This window comes from Typopeltis vanoorti, chromosome 10 (genome assembly GCF_054136105.1).
Source record: "Typopeltis vanoorti isolate ZY-2024b chromosome 10, IOZ_Tvanoo_1.0, whole genome shotgun sequence".
NCBI lineage: Eukaryota > Metazoa > Arthropoda > Arachnida > Uropygi > Thelyphonidae > Typopeltis > Typopeltis vanoorti.
The window spans coordinates 140,481,750-140,499,487 of NC_143558.1; the positions used below are offsets into that span (position 1 = coordinate 140,481,750).

The following is a 17,738-nucleotide window of genomic DNA, read 5'->3' on the forward strand; positions in this document are numbered from 1 at the left end:
TTTTTTAACATCAGCAGTAACTGACAAATTCTTTACATTTCATGTCGTTTTGATACTGTTCTACTACTGGGTCTATAAAGTTTTTGAAGTCAATAAATGGTTTATTAAATTTAGCTTTATAATAAGCTGTATTAAAAAAGGCACTTCAGTTGTTTCAAACATCTGGAATCCATTTTTCTTTGGAGAGCAACTATATTTCTAGCCAAATCTGTCACAGCATTTTTGTGAAAATTTACTATTTCATGAAATTTAAATGAATCCACTTTAAAGTCTCAAAAACTTGTAGTAATCTAGATTTTCTGTCAGATTGCATAGGAAGTTCCACATAGTCAAGTAAAACTACATAACTTTTAGATGAATGCTATATTCATTTTTTATATGGTATCTGGTGTTATCCCTCAGAACTAAATCTAACTGAGAGTTAGAGAGTTGGATAATTTTTCATATTGAATAATTCAGAGAATGGTCATATAGTTATCTGTATCTTTTGTATAATAAGAAGTTAGGCATAGAATCTTAGAAAATGATTTACTAATTGCAAATCTGCAGAGAATACAATTTTGTCAGATTTCCTTAGAAGGAAGAGAATGATTTAATATACTGAATATACTGTATTTAGAGTAAATATTTAATTTTTTTACACTTGAGCTTCATTTTTCAGAAAACATAGCATGCTGATTTTGAAGTCAAGATATTATCATGGGTACAAATCTGAAACATTCTAACCAATCAACTAATAAACAAAAATGAAATTAAATATTTCATCATAAATATAGTAAATTTACTACTCTTCATGAATGACTATATAGAGATATTTAGATTGGATATAGAGAAAGTGGGAGTTAACACATGCAATCTGAGATTAGCTGTACTCACACATTCCTAAATATTAAAGTCAAGTTAAAATAATAAAAATAAATAAAAAAAAGATTCTTCCATTGCTACCATGTGTTCACTCCCTAATTTTTTTTTCCCCCAGAACCATCATATCCAGTCTTTGATCAACTGCTAACCTAGTACAGTAATCCCTCGATTAGTGGGCCATTTTTTTTCGATACCCAAATTCGATTAGTACACCTCTAAAATGCAATTAGTGCATGCGCCTATATACACCTTAAAAATAAATGTTACAGATTACTTAAATATAAAGAGCTAATAAGCTTCATTTCTGCGATTTCATTTCGGGGATTTAATATCCCCTTAATTTAATGAAGCTAATAAGCTTCATTAAATTAAGGGGATATTAAATTCCACATTGTTTTAAAACCGAATAAGAAACTCAAAGATTGGAATCAGAGAGTTTCATGCCGAATACAGTAAACTATAAAGTATCAGCGATCACAAGCGTGAGCTAATGCAAGTGACCCTAGTACGTAGTACAATACCGGACAACTCGCAGCAAAGGTGGTAAAGTTCTGATCGCTATTCTTAGGTATCTTCCATAATGTAAAAACACATTTCCTAGGAAATGTATGCTGTTATTACATTATGGTGGGAGGTCACTACCCAGACTGGTTTCAGCCTTTTTTGAGGCTTCATCAGTGAGTAGCTAGACCAAATTAATACTAAAGTGTATAGCGAAAAGAACATATATACTCTGCTATACGAGTTTTCAAACAGGTGCAACCATTAAGTTACTTAAATATAAAGAGCTAATAAGCTTCATTTTGGCAATATAAACATTATTTAAATTAAGGGGATATTAAATCCCACATTGTTTTAAAACCGAATAAGAAACTCAAAGATTGGAATCAGAGAGTTTCATGCCGAATATAGTAAACTATAAAGTATCGGCGATCACTAGCATGAGCTAATGCAAGTGACCCTAGTACGTAGTACAATACCGGACAACTTGCAGCAAAGGCAGTAAAGTTCTGATCGCTATTCTTAGGTATTTTCTATAATGTAAAAACACATTTCCTAGGAAATGTATGCTGTTATTACATTATGGTGAGAGGTCACTACCGAAAAAAAAAAAAAAAAAGTTACAGATTTTAAAAATTTTCTATCTATACATTTTTATGGCTAACTATTTTAAAAAATCACTCACTAAAATGAAATAATTTAGTTACCAATTTAAAACATTTTACAAAGTTATTTTTGATGGCATACTACAATTTCCATGTACGCTATGTATACTATGTTCCAAATTTTTATTGCCAAAATTAATGTCGCCTGCTATAGAACGCCCACAGATTCGAGACCCTTCAACACGTCACAAAAAGGAGAATCCATTCCGATAATAGGGTAATCAATCCATCTTCTGGGATGAATTGTTTATTATTACACATTGGAAAATTAACTTCTCTTTTATGATCATTGTAGTTTTTAAAGTTGTAACTATTTTGCTTGTATAACAGTTGGGAAATTTTATCTATAAAGCACGTGATTTCACGTGTTGGCAACCAATTCGTATGTCCTTCATTTCTTTCTCCCCTTCAATGATAACGTCCAAGAGTTAATTAAATCTCATTCTGAAGAAATGAGTGATTCCAACCTGCTAAATTCAGATCCACAGAGGGAAGATCAAGAAGAATATGAAGAAAATTTAACCACTGATAGTCAGCCAAAAGAGATTTTACAGAAACAATTTGAAAATATTTTTTGTACAATCAAAGTTTTTAAGCAGCAATGCTTAGAGGCTGACCCTGATGAAGAGAGAAGCAGTAAAATTTGCAGAAGAGTAGAAGAGGCAATAGGATCATACCATCGGTTGTATGAAAAAAAACAGAATGCCTACCAAATTATGTTAGCTCAATTCTCTGTTAAGAAGCAGAATAATAAATTTATATTCTGAATATGTTTTATTGTCTTTCAGCTTCATGGTTTTCCTTTAACTAGGTCCTGAGACATACCTTAATTCTTTTATAAAAAAAAATTAAGGTTTAAAAAAGAAATCTGAGGAACGAATTATACTTTTTCCGATAGGTTATTATATTCGATTAGTGCATTTTTGATTAATGCGCCTGTTTTAAAGAACACATTAGGTGCACTAATCGAGGGATTGCTGTAGTTGATCAAACATCCAGCAGATGATTTAAGACAACTATCAGACTCTTAAGTTAAAAATTTGTTTAAACATTGTCTTGTATATAGCTACTTTAATATTTTGACTAATTTCTCTTATTCCACATAAATTTATTCAAGTAACTCCTCCACCATATCAGTTTGGGTCATTTTGTTGTCTATTTATATAAGTAAAGTTTTGATATACATCACTTTTCTTCATAATGTGATTCATATAGATCAGTGTTTCCCAGATTTTTCCTACAATGGAACACTTCACAAATCCTGAAATTTCCACGGAACACCTTGGTTATTTTGTAATATATTAATAATTAATTATGGCATAATCATAAAGAGTATTAGTACACTTATATATACGGTGTGACATGTTGACAAATATAAAATTACATTTAAATCAGTTAACAATCACTGGACTAATGAAATCTTGTAGCATATTGTAGTTTCCTCAGGCCAACATCATTAAATTAATTTGTGCTGATTTTCATTGATATATACCATTCTGATCACCAAACATTTATAATATTATTATAAGTACTTACGAGTGAATGCAGACTTTTTTTCCTGTGTGTTGCTAGTTTTCCCCTCCTTTTGTACATCCTGGAGATCGCTTTGTAGGCTGGAGGTGAATGAATCACTATCTGTTGTGTCACAAACACCTTCAATAAGAGATTTCTTAACAGCAAAATTAAACAGTCCCTTGTCTCTTATTCATATTAAAATTTAAATCTGTAGTCCTCTCACTTTTAAAAATCACGGCACTATGGTTTCAAAACAAACACATCTTTAAAAAAATACAGTCATTCAACCACTTGCAGACCACATAAAAAATTAGCATCCCTTATCCATTCCATGAAAGACCAGCCACAGTCCCTAGACCTGCCAGTTGTTTATCAGGTTTCTTATAGTTGTAAACTATACTACCATGGCAGAACTGCCAACATTGCTGAACCTAAGGACTACATCCATTTCCATCACTACAACCCACTCAGGACTTGCTGACCATGCTTTGGATACCCATCATAGACTACACTAGAAATCTTAGCAAATATAAATATGAAAGACTTTTTCCTTAAATCTGCTTCTTAAAGTTACATAAAACTGCCCCAAATTTGAGTAACTGTCATCCTCCATACCTAACAGCCAAGGATACCCAGTAGAAAGCACTATTTAGGACTACTCTCAGTTGACATGCTTAATCTTCATCACTTAGTGTAGCACCTGCATGCACATATCTTCTTATATTCTGTTTCCTGGTGATGGTAATTTGACTTTGCCAAAATACTGATTTCAGCAACACTGGATCTGGAATGCAGGCATGATTCAGTTAGGTGTTCTGAGTGTGAAGAATTATCACACCTTGTAATGGAGATAACTGATTGTTTACACTTTGTTACTTCAACTCTATTGTGCTTTACATTTAAATTTTGGGTGAATATGTAAATACAATGTAGCTAGAAGGAAAATTAAGCAGTATAAGAAACAATGATATTTCAAAGTAGATAATTTATTGAAAGATGCAACCTGCAGAGTTATATATACAGGGTTGAAGTGCTGATGTTAACTGATGATTTGCATATTTTGGACTATTTTTCCATCAAATATGACTACCAGTCGATCCAAGTACTATTGTTGGCACAATGGTCTGACCTACGTATGATGTTCTAGTTTAACCAAAGGTGTTCTATTGGGTTGAGATCTAGACTAGTGCAGGCTAGTCCAGATTTTCCATGGCATTTTCCTCTAACAATGCCACAATAGCACCAGGAGCATGTCAAGAAATGACATGATACACTATCATGCTAAAAGATATAGAGATCCAGTGCTTTTGGGGGGGGGGGGGGGGTAGTATACAACAGTATAGTGTGCTGGCACCTTTATTAACAGTGATACCGATTCATTTTAATTTTCAACTTTTCCTGCTACCAAAGAATGCATACCAGCACCTATTATGTTGCACAAAAAAAGCACTGTGTGGTTCTGTTCCACAAAACTACCACATTGTAAGCAGCACTGTATTAGCCAGAAGTGCTACATATCCATCGCCACTCATCCTTCCAGGCATAAAAAAAATCAAAAGTTCCAGTGCAATGTGTGAAGCACAAAACAGCTCCAAGCTTTAGTCAGAATGTGTTTTTCCCAAAAGGCTGAAGTTGTTTTGGAAGATGAAGTTGTTATTCAAGATTGCAGACTTCTAATGTCAGAGAGACAAGAGTTTATTAAACGGTGTATTAATCTGCACTGATGAATGCCCTGGTTGATGATGATGAGCTTATGAATAGCCTTTTGATGGAAACCAAAACCACAAAGCTTTTAGTGTCAGCTGCTACTACTACTACTAAGCTGAATCCTTATTAACTCACTCTCTCTACTGATAGAGATCATTTCCACATTGGTCTGCCAAGATTTCCATAACCAATCTTTTGAGTGCTCTTTGGTACCTTGTTATTAGATCTCTGAATTTTTTCCATGCATTTCCTGGCTGAGGTTTCACCTAAACATTTTCATCAGTTGACATGTTTCCTACAGCTGATATTGAGTGACGCAATCTTTCACCTTATCACAGGATGCAGTATGAATGGCATATTTGTCTATATGCCATTCATACTGCATTCATATAAGAGCCAATGAAAACACCTCTTTCAAAGTAAGTTTTCCATGTGACATTGACAGTGGAGTATGTTTGTTTATTTTATATAGAAGCATAGCTCATGGGTAACAAGAATACGTATCCTTCATTCTAAAGCAGATGTTATCCCAATTCTTCTATCAACATTCTCCACTTCTATTAAAACAAGTCTGACAGGCAACCCTGCCTTGGCAACTGTGTACTGCTGTAACCTCTGTTATGGTACATTATGACCATTGTAGTCTTTGTGCCAATAAAACATGAACCAACCAACCAATTGGCAAAAACAGATGCATATAAATTACTTGCAAACCACATCACTGCTCCTAATAAATGCAGATTTTTTTAAAAAGAATTTTATGAAGCACTATTACATCAACTACATCTCAATAATGATGATGTGACATGCGTCACATGTCACAATTTGTCACATGTGGAAGGAAATCAATCTTCGGAAGCATATAAAGATGAAAGTTTTTTTTTTAGATAATGATATGATCCTAATTATGTAATAGCTCTTTTCATGATTTCTCAGCTACATTTAGCATACTGTGAATATTTTTGTCTTTAACTTAATTGTAATTTTTTACCATTCTGAAGCTGATCACTGAAACTAGATAAGACAGGAGAACTATTAACTATCTTAAGTCTTGTCTAACTCTGAAGATCCTCAATGTAACCATAAATGAAATAGAAGTAAATAAGCAAAACATTCAAATAAACTGCCAAAAACAAAAAGAAAAATGTTTCGAAGATCAAAGCAAAACATAGATGTACACAAACTCAACATTAAAAAAGATATATGCCAACATGACCTAAACAATAGATTTAAAAATCTTATTATAGATGACAATGCTGATCCATCAGTAAGTAGACATTATTACCCAAAACTTTTACAATGCTCACTTGAAATAGCTGGTACCACAGAACAGAAACTAGACAAAAGTTCTGAAGAAACAAAACAGGTGATGAAGAAACGAAGAGAAATGAAACAATTAAATAACCTACATAATAAAATTGAATACATTGAATTGTGCAAAATAATCATAAAACATATCACAGAAGAATTAAGAAAATTCAATTGTAAATTCATACAACAAACAATTGAAAACAACTGTAATCTCAAAAAAGCCAAATGGTTGCAGTCAAACTACAAGATGTTACAATAACCAGAGATAGATATGCTACAGCAAAAAGAATTGAAGAATTTTACTCAGTATTATATCAGGATGATGAATTAAATGAAGAAGAAGAAGACAACCATAAAATGGTTGAAGTACCACAGAATCTACCAGAAGAAGTTATGTAAAGCACCCAAAGCTTGCAAAATGGAAAAGCTGCAGGGAGGATGGAGTTATAGCTGAACTTCTAAAAGCAGGTAGAGAAATGATCTACAAACTCTTAGCAAAACTATTTACTTTATTCTGAAGAAAAATTATGTACTAAGAACATAGAAGAAGACTATCCTAATTCTGCTACATAAAAAAAGGTTAGGTAGAAGACTTGGTGAACTAGTGACCCATCAGTCTACTATCAGTGGTTTACAAAAGTCATAGCTCATAGGCTTTGTACAACTCTGGAGCTATCACAACCAAAAGAACAGGATTTAGTGCAATGGACCGTACTCAAGTTGTGCTTGTGTACAACAGATTATTGAACAGGTTGTAATGAATATCAGTTACCATTACATCTTGGTTTTAGTGATTATGAGAAAGCTTTTGATTCAGTAAAAACTTGTGCAATACTTAAAGCATTACGAACCCAACAAGTGGAGGTGCCATACATCAGGACCATCAAATCAGCATATACCAATGTCACAGCAGCATTTCATTTCAATGGAAACATCTCTACTGTGGAAATACAGAGATGTATAAGACAGGGTGACACAATATCTCCAAAATTATTCACAGCATGCCTAGAAGAAATATTCAGACTTCTTAATTGGGAAAGGAAAGGTCTGAAGATAAATGGAAAATATTTAAACCATTTACGCTTTGCAGATGACATAGTTATCTTTACTTCAACTGCGCATGAATTACTCATATCCAAGAACTTCATATCGCTAGCAAAACAACTGGACTAAAGATAAATCCAAAGAAGTTATGTTCAATAGCTATGTCCAACCAAAAATAATAAAAATCAATAATGATGAAATTAAACAAGTACATCATTACATATACTTAGGACAACAGATATTAATGGAACAAAATATCATGGATGAAATTAAAAGAAGCATTTGGAAAATTACAATCAATATTCAAAAGCCAACTACCATTATGCTTGAAAAGAAAACGTTTTAACCAATGTATTCTTCCTATATTGACATATGGCTGTGAAACATGGACACTAAATGCAAAGGAAATTCAAAAATTAAGAACAACACAATTTTGTATGGAAAGAAGTATACTTAGTATCACAAGACTGGATAACAAAAGGAACATGTGAATAAGAAATCAAACCAAAGTCTCTGACATCATTGGAAGCGTGAACATCTGAAGTGGCAATGGGCTGGGTATATTGCTTGAAGACAAGATCAACAATGGATAAAAGTACTGGATTGGATAATGACAATGACACTGACCTAAATCATGGTGGATTGATGATATCATCAGATTTGCAGGAGTGACATGGGAAAGGAGAGCCATGGACAGACAGTTTTGGAGTAATCTTAGATCATTCAGCAGTGGATCAACAATGGCTGATGATGATGAAGCAAAACACTGTACGCAAGCATATACCAAGAAACAAAACTACACACTGTACTATACCCATCAAGAGTATAGAATACAAGAAGCTACAACCAAATGAAATAAAGCACTGCAAAAATAGGCAGTATTAACAAAATGGTATTAACAGAAATCACATTATGTCCCTCCCTTTATATAAAGCATTAACTCTTCCTATTAACAGACTGCATACTTGAAGTCCTTTCTGCTTCATTACATTATTCTCCATGCAGCACTGGTCAGTGATGTTTTTTCAGCAACATAGATAAGATTCCACAAAGCACCCTTTCTGTGTGTTTTTAAATACAAAATTAGAATTTTAAATTAAACCACAGGAGCACTGATTTCAAGCTGCAATTTTATTATTATTAAAAACACTGACCACGATAATGAACAAAATAGATATATACATGAATATTCAAAAACTTACAATTTAATTCTGCTAGTCTGGTTGGTTGAAAGGACAGCATCTAATAAGCAAATTATAGGTCAGTATCCAACTGGGCATGGATGTTTGTTAATGTCTTTAAAACAAATGAATTTTATTGCCTGGTTTCAAGTTTTAAGTGGCACTTGTGCCATAGAGAACAAATGAGACATGAGCACAAGACTTACTAATGCCAGTAATGTAGGGAGATAGTATTGAGACTATGTACAGAGAACATACCCATGACACAGTGAATTCTCTTTGGGTTGAAGCCATTCTGTTGTATAAGTTCCTCTATTAAGTCATAATGGTAAGACTAAATGATCTACTGAGTAAAGTTTTATTACATCAATTTTCTGAGAAGGGTAACGTGCTGAATCCTGTTGTATATACCAGCCCATGAAGATAAGTTTACAATTTACTGAATGTGTTAGGTTACCAGATAGATGGAGTGGAAAAGGAAGATGTCATAGAAAATAATTTCCTGTCTTTTTCTTTTCACATGGTGAATTGGATACAGAGATACAAGTAAATTTGATACAAGGATGTCAGCTGTTGATTTCTTTCTAGGACTGAAAATAAAGCATCTTCAGAATATGGCCATGTAACGGAGATAGCATAGCCAGAATGACAGTTGTGAGAGTGTGGAGGGGGATCATCTTTTAAACATTCCAGGTGATAATCAGCTGAGACAGGAAGAGTGGACTCTGATGGAGGTACCCTCAATCTGTGTGCACATTTCATTTTTGCAGTCAGTAGCCTGACTGCATGATGAAATCGAAGAATATAATTATATCCTACCAGAAAACAAGAAATAACAGTTAAAGGGTTTCAGATTAATATCTGTAAATAAAGACTAAATATCCAAACTAACCATGATAGCCATTTGGTTGTAATGATAGATAAGCAAAGTTTTATTTTTGCATTTACAATTTTGCCAGGAATGGACATATTGGCACTTAAAAGATGTCACAGAAACTTTACAATGCAATAAGTGAGAGATAATACAGTCTATGACTGGTCTTAGAGGAACATCTTTGTGTATTTTTAGCAGTGCACAGAAACAAAGGGATCTATCAAAATGAATTCTCAATTTCTCTATATTATCTTCAGCCCAGCTGTATAGTAAAGAAATCAGTTTCTTGATTTGGCTTTTTCTTCAGTAAGTCATTCTAAAGCATATGAGAAGTTATTTTTCTGCCATAATCTAATCTAACTCTCAGTCCGCTCACTGACTAATATATTATAGGTTTACAACCTTTTATGGATGAGGTTCACATTGAAAAAAATAAATCAAAGAATAAATTAAATTTTATTTTTAATTCAAATTAAAAATAAAATTCATGCACACAATGCAATGCCTGTGTGATGAATTCTAGAAGGAGATGGTTTATCATTTTAAACCTATAACAATACAGGAGGCAAGGTTGAGATGGTTTGGTCATGTGATGTGAGAAGAAAGGTCATGCAGATGGATGTGCAGGGGAGGAGGAAGCACAGGTGGCCAAAGAAGAGATGGAGAGAGCTGGTGGAAGAGGACTTGAGGATGAAGAACTTGGATGTGGTTACAGCCCAAGACAGGAGGATGTGGAGGAGACTCACCAAAAACTGCGACCTCGCTTAAGTGGGACAAGCTGCAGAAGAAGAAGAACAACAATCATGTTGTACATCAAAATGCTTTTATATCATTTCTTGACATTCAAAAATGTTTATGGCCTTTTCCAAGAAAATTAACTTTAAATAGCAAAGTACTTCATTATTTCACATACACTAACAAGCAGAGAAAGTTATCATTCCTCTTTATAAACTTTGATATGGCTATGACCACATCTGGATTAGTGTATAAGTTTAGTCACCTGATTTTGTGGGAACAAGAAAGTGGTGAAGAGAATTTGGAGGTGAGTGATCCAGATGGCGAGTGGTCTGCAGAAAGATTCCTATGACAGATTGAAGGCTCGATACACAGAAAAGAGAACATATTATGGAAAATTATGGAGACAACTACCATGTTAGACAAAACTTTAGTTTAATATAAACCAAAATGAACACTTGAGGTTTCGACCTTCATATCAAGGTCATCATCTGGGGCATAGACATATATATACAGAGAAACAAGCTGCATTACAATCTACATGATTTGCTAAATCAAGGTCATCCAGATGATGACCTTGATATGAAGGTCGAAACCTCGAGTGTTCATTTTGGTTGATATTAAACTAAAGTTTTGCTCTAACATGGTAGTTGTCTCCATAATTTTCCATAATATATTCTGATCATGTAAGCATGAAAAAAAACAGAAAAAACAGAAAGTGCCAAAAACAGAAATGATAGAAACACTTAAATTACTAAAAGGGGTTATATGATGTAGGGAAAATTTTTCAGCACTTGGCAAGGAGTAATCCCTGAAAACTAAGTAAGAGTGTAGTTATGAAGAGTATGAGGAACAAACATCACTTGGAGAATGGTGAGCGAATGACATGGACTACCAGTGTCTTTTGTGAGTGCTTATGAGTTAATGCATTCAGAGAGAGAGAGGTACAATAAATACTGTAGGCATCCCACAATGAGTCTTCGCTCCACAAACATTCCCATACAATAATACAGTAATTTAATGTTTATCCAATCTTCAAAACAATGACCCTTCAATTAACCACCCTTTGCATGTAAACTGACTTCTTTGTAGAGGTCCACGTTATAGAATGCAATCAGGAATACATAAATACTTGAAGTAGAAAAAAGCCATCAAAAACGTGAAATGTGTAAAGGCAGCTGGAGTGGAATTACATTCAACCAGAAATGCTCAAAAATGGAGATATAAAAGTTTTACAGTGGGAGTTGAATTCCAGATACTGGAGTAGAGCTATCATAATATCCACCTATAAAATAGGAAATAAAACTGAAAGTGAGAACTGCAGAGGAATTTCTCTACTGAGTGTCCCTGATTAAGATTTTATTCAAGTATATTTGAAAAAAGGCTAATAAACATTATGAAAGGGAAAAAACAAGCTGGGTTCAGGCTAATAGAGGTTGTCAGGATCAAATTTTAAGACAAATAGCTGAGAAATTATGGGAATATGACAAAGATCTGTATTTAAGTTTTGTAGGTGTCTGGAAGAGGCATAATAATGGTAATATGTCAAAAGAAAAGCTGTTCAAAACACTACAATGAAAAATAGCCATTAACATTAAAAACATCAAATGCACCCTGAATGTGGGCATACAGAACGAGCAAAACATTTCAGTTATCAGGAACAATTTTTAGTGAAGATGGCAAATTAAATATGTAAATAGATAACGGAATTAGCAAAGCTGGTGGTAGGAAGTCAAATGAATATGTTTATATGGAATAAGAGAGAAATTAGTCAAAAACACTAAACTAACTGTATACACGACTGCAATCAAACCAATTTTAACTTATGGATCCGAAAGTTGGGTTACCGATAAAACACTTGATCAAAAACTGTAGAACACAGATATGAGAGTTCTGAGAAACATCAGGCAAGTGAACAGAATGGTGTCACTGGTAATATCAATATTAAAAATGAGGATATTAATAAAGAATGTGATACTGTTAGCATTCAGGAATGTGTTATCAGAGTTAATCTCAGGCGATATATTCACTTAAATAGAATGGGTGTAAGAACATTAGCAAAATAAGCGTTCTTTGCTGGGATGGCAGGAAAAATACCCAGAGGAAGACTAAAGTCTAGTTGGAATGATACAATGCATCAAGAAGTGCCCTAGAAGTCAAAAATATAAGCTCTGATAATATTGGAATCTTGACAGATAACAGATTAATTTGGAGGAAAGTTGTTGATAGGAAGTTAGTCATGTTATAACTTTTCATTTAGTACTATCATAACATCCTGCACAACCCCTGAGGGTACATGTCAGAAACATGATGATGATGGTCATCATTTTAATGAAAATGAAAAGGAAATAACTAAAGAAGAATTAGAAATCAGCCTGAAAGAAACAAGAAATGGAAAATCACCTGGAGAAGATAAGCTAGGTTCAGAACTATATAAATATGCAGGAACAAGATTCAAAGAAAGACTTATTATTTTTAAATAAAATTTATTCAACTGGTATTCCCCCACTAGACACTTTCAGCGCACAAGTTCAAGTTTTCTAGCACACCCTTACTTTAGGAATTTAAGCAATAATTTCAGCTCTTATTGGCCACCATCTGTACTGTTTTATTCTAATTTATGTGAGTGATTATGTGAGAACATGTTGCTCTCTAGCTTTTAATATATCTCTTAATGATTTGTAACCAGGCCAATAGTTTTAACGGTTGACCAAATCACTGTGACTTTAGCATACCATGTAGAACATGTTACTCCCATCTTAGAAATAATGCTGAAAACAGAAAAAGATGTTGCTGATGCTGACTACCAGTACAATACATCATCATCAAATTCTTGATGCTGATGGTAATTTGAATAATAGTCTGTTTAAAGAGTTATGTATTGAGATATGAAGTCATTATCCAGACTACATCCTCAGTTTTTCATCTGTGAAAACAACCCAAAATGGCATTACAATTAACCTACCAAGTATAAATGATAAACATTATGCAATACACAATTAACTGAGAGCATGAAAATACTCAGGATAAAATTAAAAGCCAGAAGAAAGCATTAACTTACAGACTTTCGGCCTTTGCTTTTTTGAACAAGAAGTTGATAAGTTCACCTTTAAAATTTCATCTTCATATTTCAGTGTCTTCTGAATAGCTGCCTCTGCATCTTCTCTAAAATAACAATTTAATCCATTTCATTTACCAATACTATTTGAAATATATATACACACATTAAATAGGCCTGTGTAATCTTGTGGAAATGCACATCTGCATCCATAGTGCTAGGAAGAAGGACCATTGTAAGTTCAATCCTAGTTGTCAGTAAAAGTAACTTTCTTTAAGCCTTCCTTCAACTAGTTCCCAAGTAAATCAACATATGGCATAGACAAGTATTTTTTTTTTTCTCCTTGGATCTCTGAATTTTAATCCCACAATTCAAGAAAATTGAACAAGGAACTAATTTCAGATAATAAATATATAGTGTTAGGAACAAGAAGATGGTAGCAGCTGTCTGCCATACTCTTTTCTGAAGATGCCTATTAAAATCACCAATAGCCTATCAATATTTGGCTTCCTGACCATCTTCAGAAAGTTAAGGCAAAAATGGCCTCACCTTTTTTTATTCCCCTACCTTTGGGGAATAAATGGCATGAGCAAATTTTTATATATACTAAGTACTACATACACTTAATCAAAGCCTTAGTACTATCATTTTACAAATGTAGGATTTCTACACTTTTCTAGATGTGAAAAATGTGTCAAAGTATTTTATGACTGTCATGAAAACTAAATTAACCTATACTTATTTTTAAAATTATAAAGAGCAACTGGCTGAAAGAAAGATCTTTATTTTAAAGATCAACATTTTCAGCATCTCAATATATGCACCTGTGTAACACAGATGAGCAGACAATGTACTGTACCCTTTGAGTAAAAAAAAACAGACTTGGATTTTATTCTAATCACCAGGAATATTTAAATGAACTTTTTCAAGTGAAGATGAATTCTGCAGGTGGCATGCTGCCTGCCACACACAGGAAACTGGTTTTCATCCTACATTAACAGACCAAACAGCTGGAGAACATCTGCAGTTAACAGACAAAAATTGTGTGGTAGGTGGAATTAATTGATAGTGTAATGCAAACAATTTGCATTACACTATCAATTAATTCCATTAATATATAATCAATTAATATCAGTGGATTGCAGAGTACAGAAAAAAAAACTCAGTAGTGTGGACAATGAATCTTGTAGTGTTGTGCAGTGTAGAGCGATATCACACAATGAGTCCTAAGACTTTAATGTAGTAATAATAATCTCAAACTCAAATGTGACTAGATGCTGAACATGTTTTTGCAGAATATCTGATAAAAATCTCAGAAATATCCCATATGACAATCTATAGTTACAGTTAACTCTATAATTAAGTTCTGAATTATAAAGCCTTCCATATCATTTGAACAAATGTAAACTCCATATATTATAACAGCAATATTTATATTCATAGAACATATTTCTGAATAAGTAATTTAAATGTTGGACCAATTTTAAATGGTGAAATCTGACAAGGAAAATATTAGTTTAATAACATAAATGTCCTTACTAACATGAGTAATATATATAAAATAAATAAAAAGGGGAAAACATATGCTTCTCTGAAATCAGAAATCCTTTATAAAGATGATTAAACCTGGAATCCCCACTATACAATCTGTTCTGGCTAAAGATTTCCATACCTCACTTAATAGCTTTATTATTTTTTTATATATATATATCACTTCCATACATTAGACACCACATGGCAATAAGCCATGTGTTGGCTGGAGTCAAGAACAAAGTAATACATTGATATTCTTCTTGAAGAGTTTTTGCAGGTCTTAGTAAATACTTCAATGGAAAATGTGTTCTACAGAACTGAGGTAGATGGAATAAATAGGAGTAATAGGTTTGGTGGGTCTACAATTTAACTGTAAAAAAAAAAGATGTTAGGCAACTACTGCTTGTGTTCCTGTAGGTTTAGCAGAAAGGGAGGAAGCATAGTGGATTCTAGTTCTGCTGAACAGTGACCATGAAAATATCCAAAGAAGAGACAATGCAGAAACTGAACGTCTATGAAGCAGTGGTCGAAGAAAGGTGTCATGAATGTCTCTTCACTTTACTGTCTCCTAATTCAGAAATCCATGCTGCCTTCTTTCACTACCAATTAAAGAAAGTTTATTTCATACAGTCTAATTACACAAATTGTGAGATAATTATCTTCCTATAAGATTAAATATCCCTAACTCAAACTGGCTCCCTCTTCCCAACTTGACAGATCAGTCCAGAAAGGAAGCCAAATCATGAGCTATCAGTCATGATCTGAAGCAAATTGTTAACAATTTGCTTCAGATCATGAAACAAATTGTTAACCTTCCTGCTAAACTAGGAGATAATCCTCATCATTCTACCAACACTCTGGACCTTTTCTTAACCAGCTTTCCCAACCACTGTAGATGTTCGATCTCCTCTTAACAACTCCTTATGCAACCAGAACTATGTCCACAAATGGCACTGCATGCCCATTTAGGTTGGGTGTGTTATCATGTGGCTTATGCAACCCACTCTACAAAATTCACACCAGTTTGACTGCATGATTGCATTTTTATTGATGCATGAGTTAAGAATGCATCAGCACTCATCTTAATTGGCCCAATGCAATTATTTGTATGATAACTTTGAACACTTTAATTTATCAATTAATATAATTTTAAATATGGAAGTATAAAGGTCAAATGAACAATAGCTATGCTTCGTGTGCACTGTTTATGTCAGAAGCACAAAGGGTTTATGCTTCATGGTGAGATTAGATTATCACTGACAAATACTAGGGTGAGACATGGATAATTTGAATTTTGATAGGATTTTTAAATAATACGACGATATAATACACACAGAAATTGGAAAAAGTAATCACTTGGGAAATTATTATTTTTCTGGATTGAACCAAAGAAAGGCTCGTTTTATTTATTTATACACAAGTTCCAACCTCCTTTGCCTATAATCATACAATCCATGAAAGCTCTGGCAGAAAATGGGACATTCAGTAGATCATCAACACTGCTTCCCTTTGTAAATATGGGCAAAAAAAGTTATAAATTATTTATAGAAAACTAGTCTATATTGGTGTCCTAACACATCAGTTCACACTTCATGCATGCAAAACAGATGAAACTCAGAAAACAAAAATAGCAACTCATGACAAATGACAATGTTCAATTGGACTGGTTGACACAATAACCAATCACAGCCACTGATTTCTGGGTGCTATTGTCTCAGCACACACACACTCTGCCTCGCCTTCTGAGTGGTTTAAAACAGTAGGAATGCTAAGAATTTGACCTGCTGCACCTTCTATACATCTGTTCAAAGGGCTCAAAGATGTCCGTATTTATGACTGCAATAAGTACATGAAGCATTAATATATTGTGTTTAATTTTAGGAATCATCCAAAGCCAGGGTACAATTAGGGAACTCTTTAACAGGAACAAATGCAAAAATATAACATCAGTGATGTTGCTATTCCATGGGTGTGCAACATACACCTAGCACACCCTGAATATATGCCCCTGATGTCCGCATACTTTTCTACAAACCACAGCACTATATCTTGTGTCACTACAAAGAAGCTTTTAGTCAACTTTTACAACTTTAACCACTGTTCCAGAGGTACTAATTGGTCTAAATTTTACTTTTAGTCAACTTTTACAACTTTAACCACTGTTCCAGAGGTACTAATTGGTCTGTAATTTGCTATTTCTGTCTTGGAGCCACCTTTTGTAAAGGTGGCTCTCTCTTTCCACTACCTCAGAACCTTGCCAGAGCTGAGACTTAGATTAAACAACTTTGTCAGAGGCACTGCCAGTTCACTTGCACATTCTCATAGCACACAAGCAGACCAGGCCCACTGCTGTATTCACACTGATTAGGATCAGGAGAATAAACCCTACTTGGTTTATCCTCCTGATCCTGGGTATGCACTCTGATACTACCTTACTCAAAGTTCATCTACCTCAATGCTCAGATCAGTGTCTGTCACCTCAATAACTGGCAAGTTACCATCCTTGCAAAGTGATCACTTAGTAACTGAACTATTTCTTCTGCTTCTGTCACTTTCCTACCATCAGCTGAGTAAATTTATCTTTCCATAATCATTCTTTCTCTTACTTGCTATATAGCAAAAAAACTCTTTTGGATTTACTGTGACCTGCTTAACTAATTTTTTCTCAAAATCTGATTTAGCTTTCCTTACCATACCAGTTACCCTTTTTGCTTGTGCTTTATACTGCTAGTGGGCATGCTGATCACCTT

General features: G+C 33.8%; 1 protein-coding gene across 1 annotated transcript in view; it reads right to left on the reverse strand.

The window, feature by feature from the left end:
• Positions 1–17,738, reverse strand: part of LOC150102839 (RNA-binding protein 28) — a 230,136-nt gene that overhangs the window by 193,019 nt on the left and 19,379 nt on the right. The window contains exon 3 of the mRNA XM_090399233.1: positions 13,459–13,562. Within this exon, the coding sequence (XP_090255359.1) occupies positions 13,459–13,562 (104 nt within the window). The remainder of the gene's footprint in view (positions 1–13,458; positions 13,563–17,738) is intronic.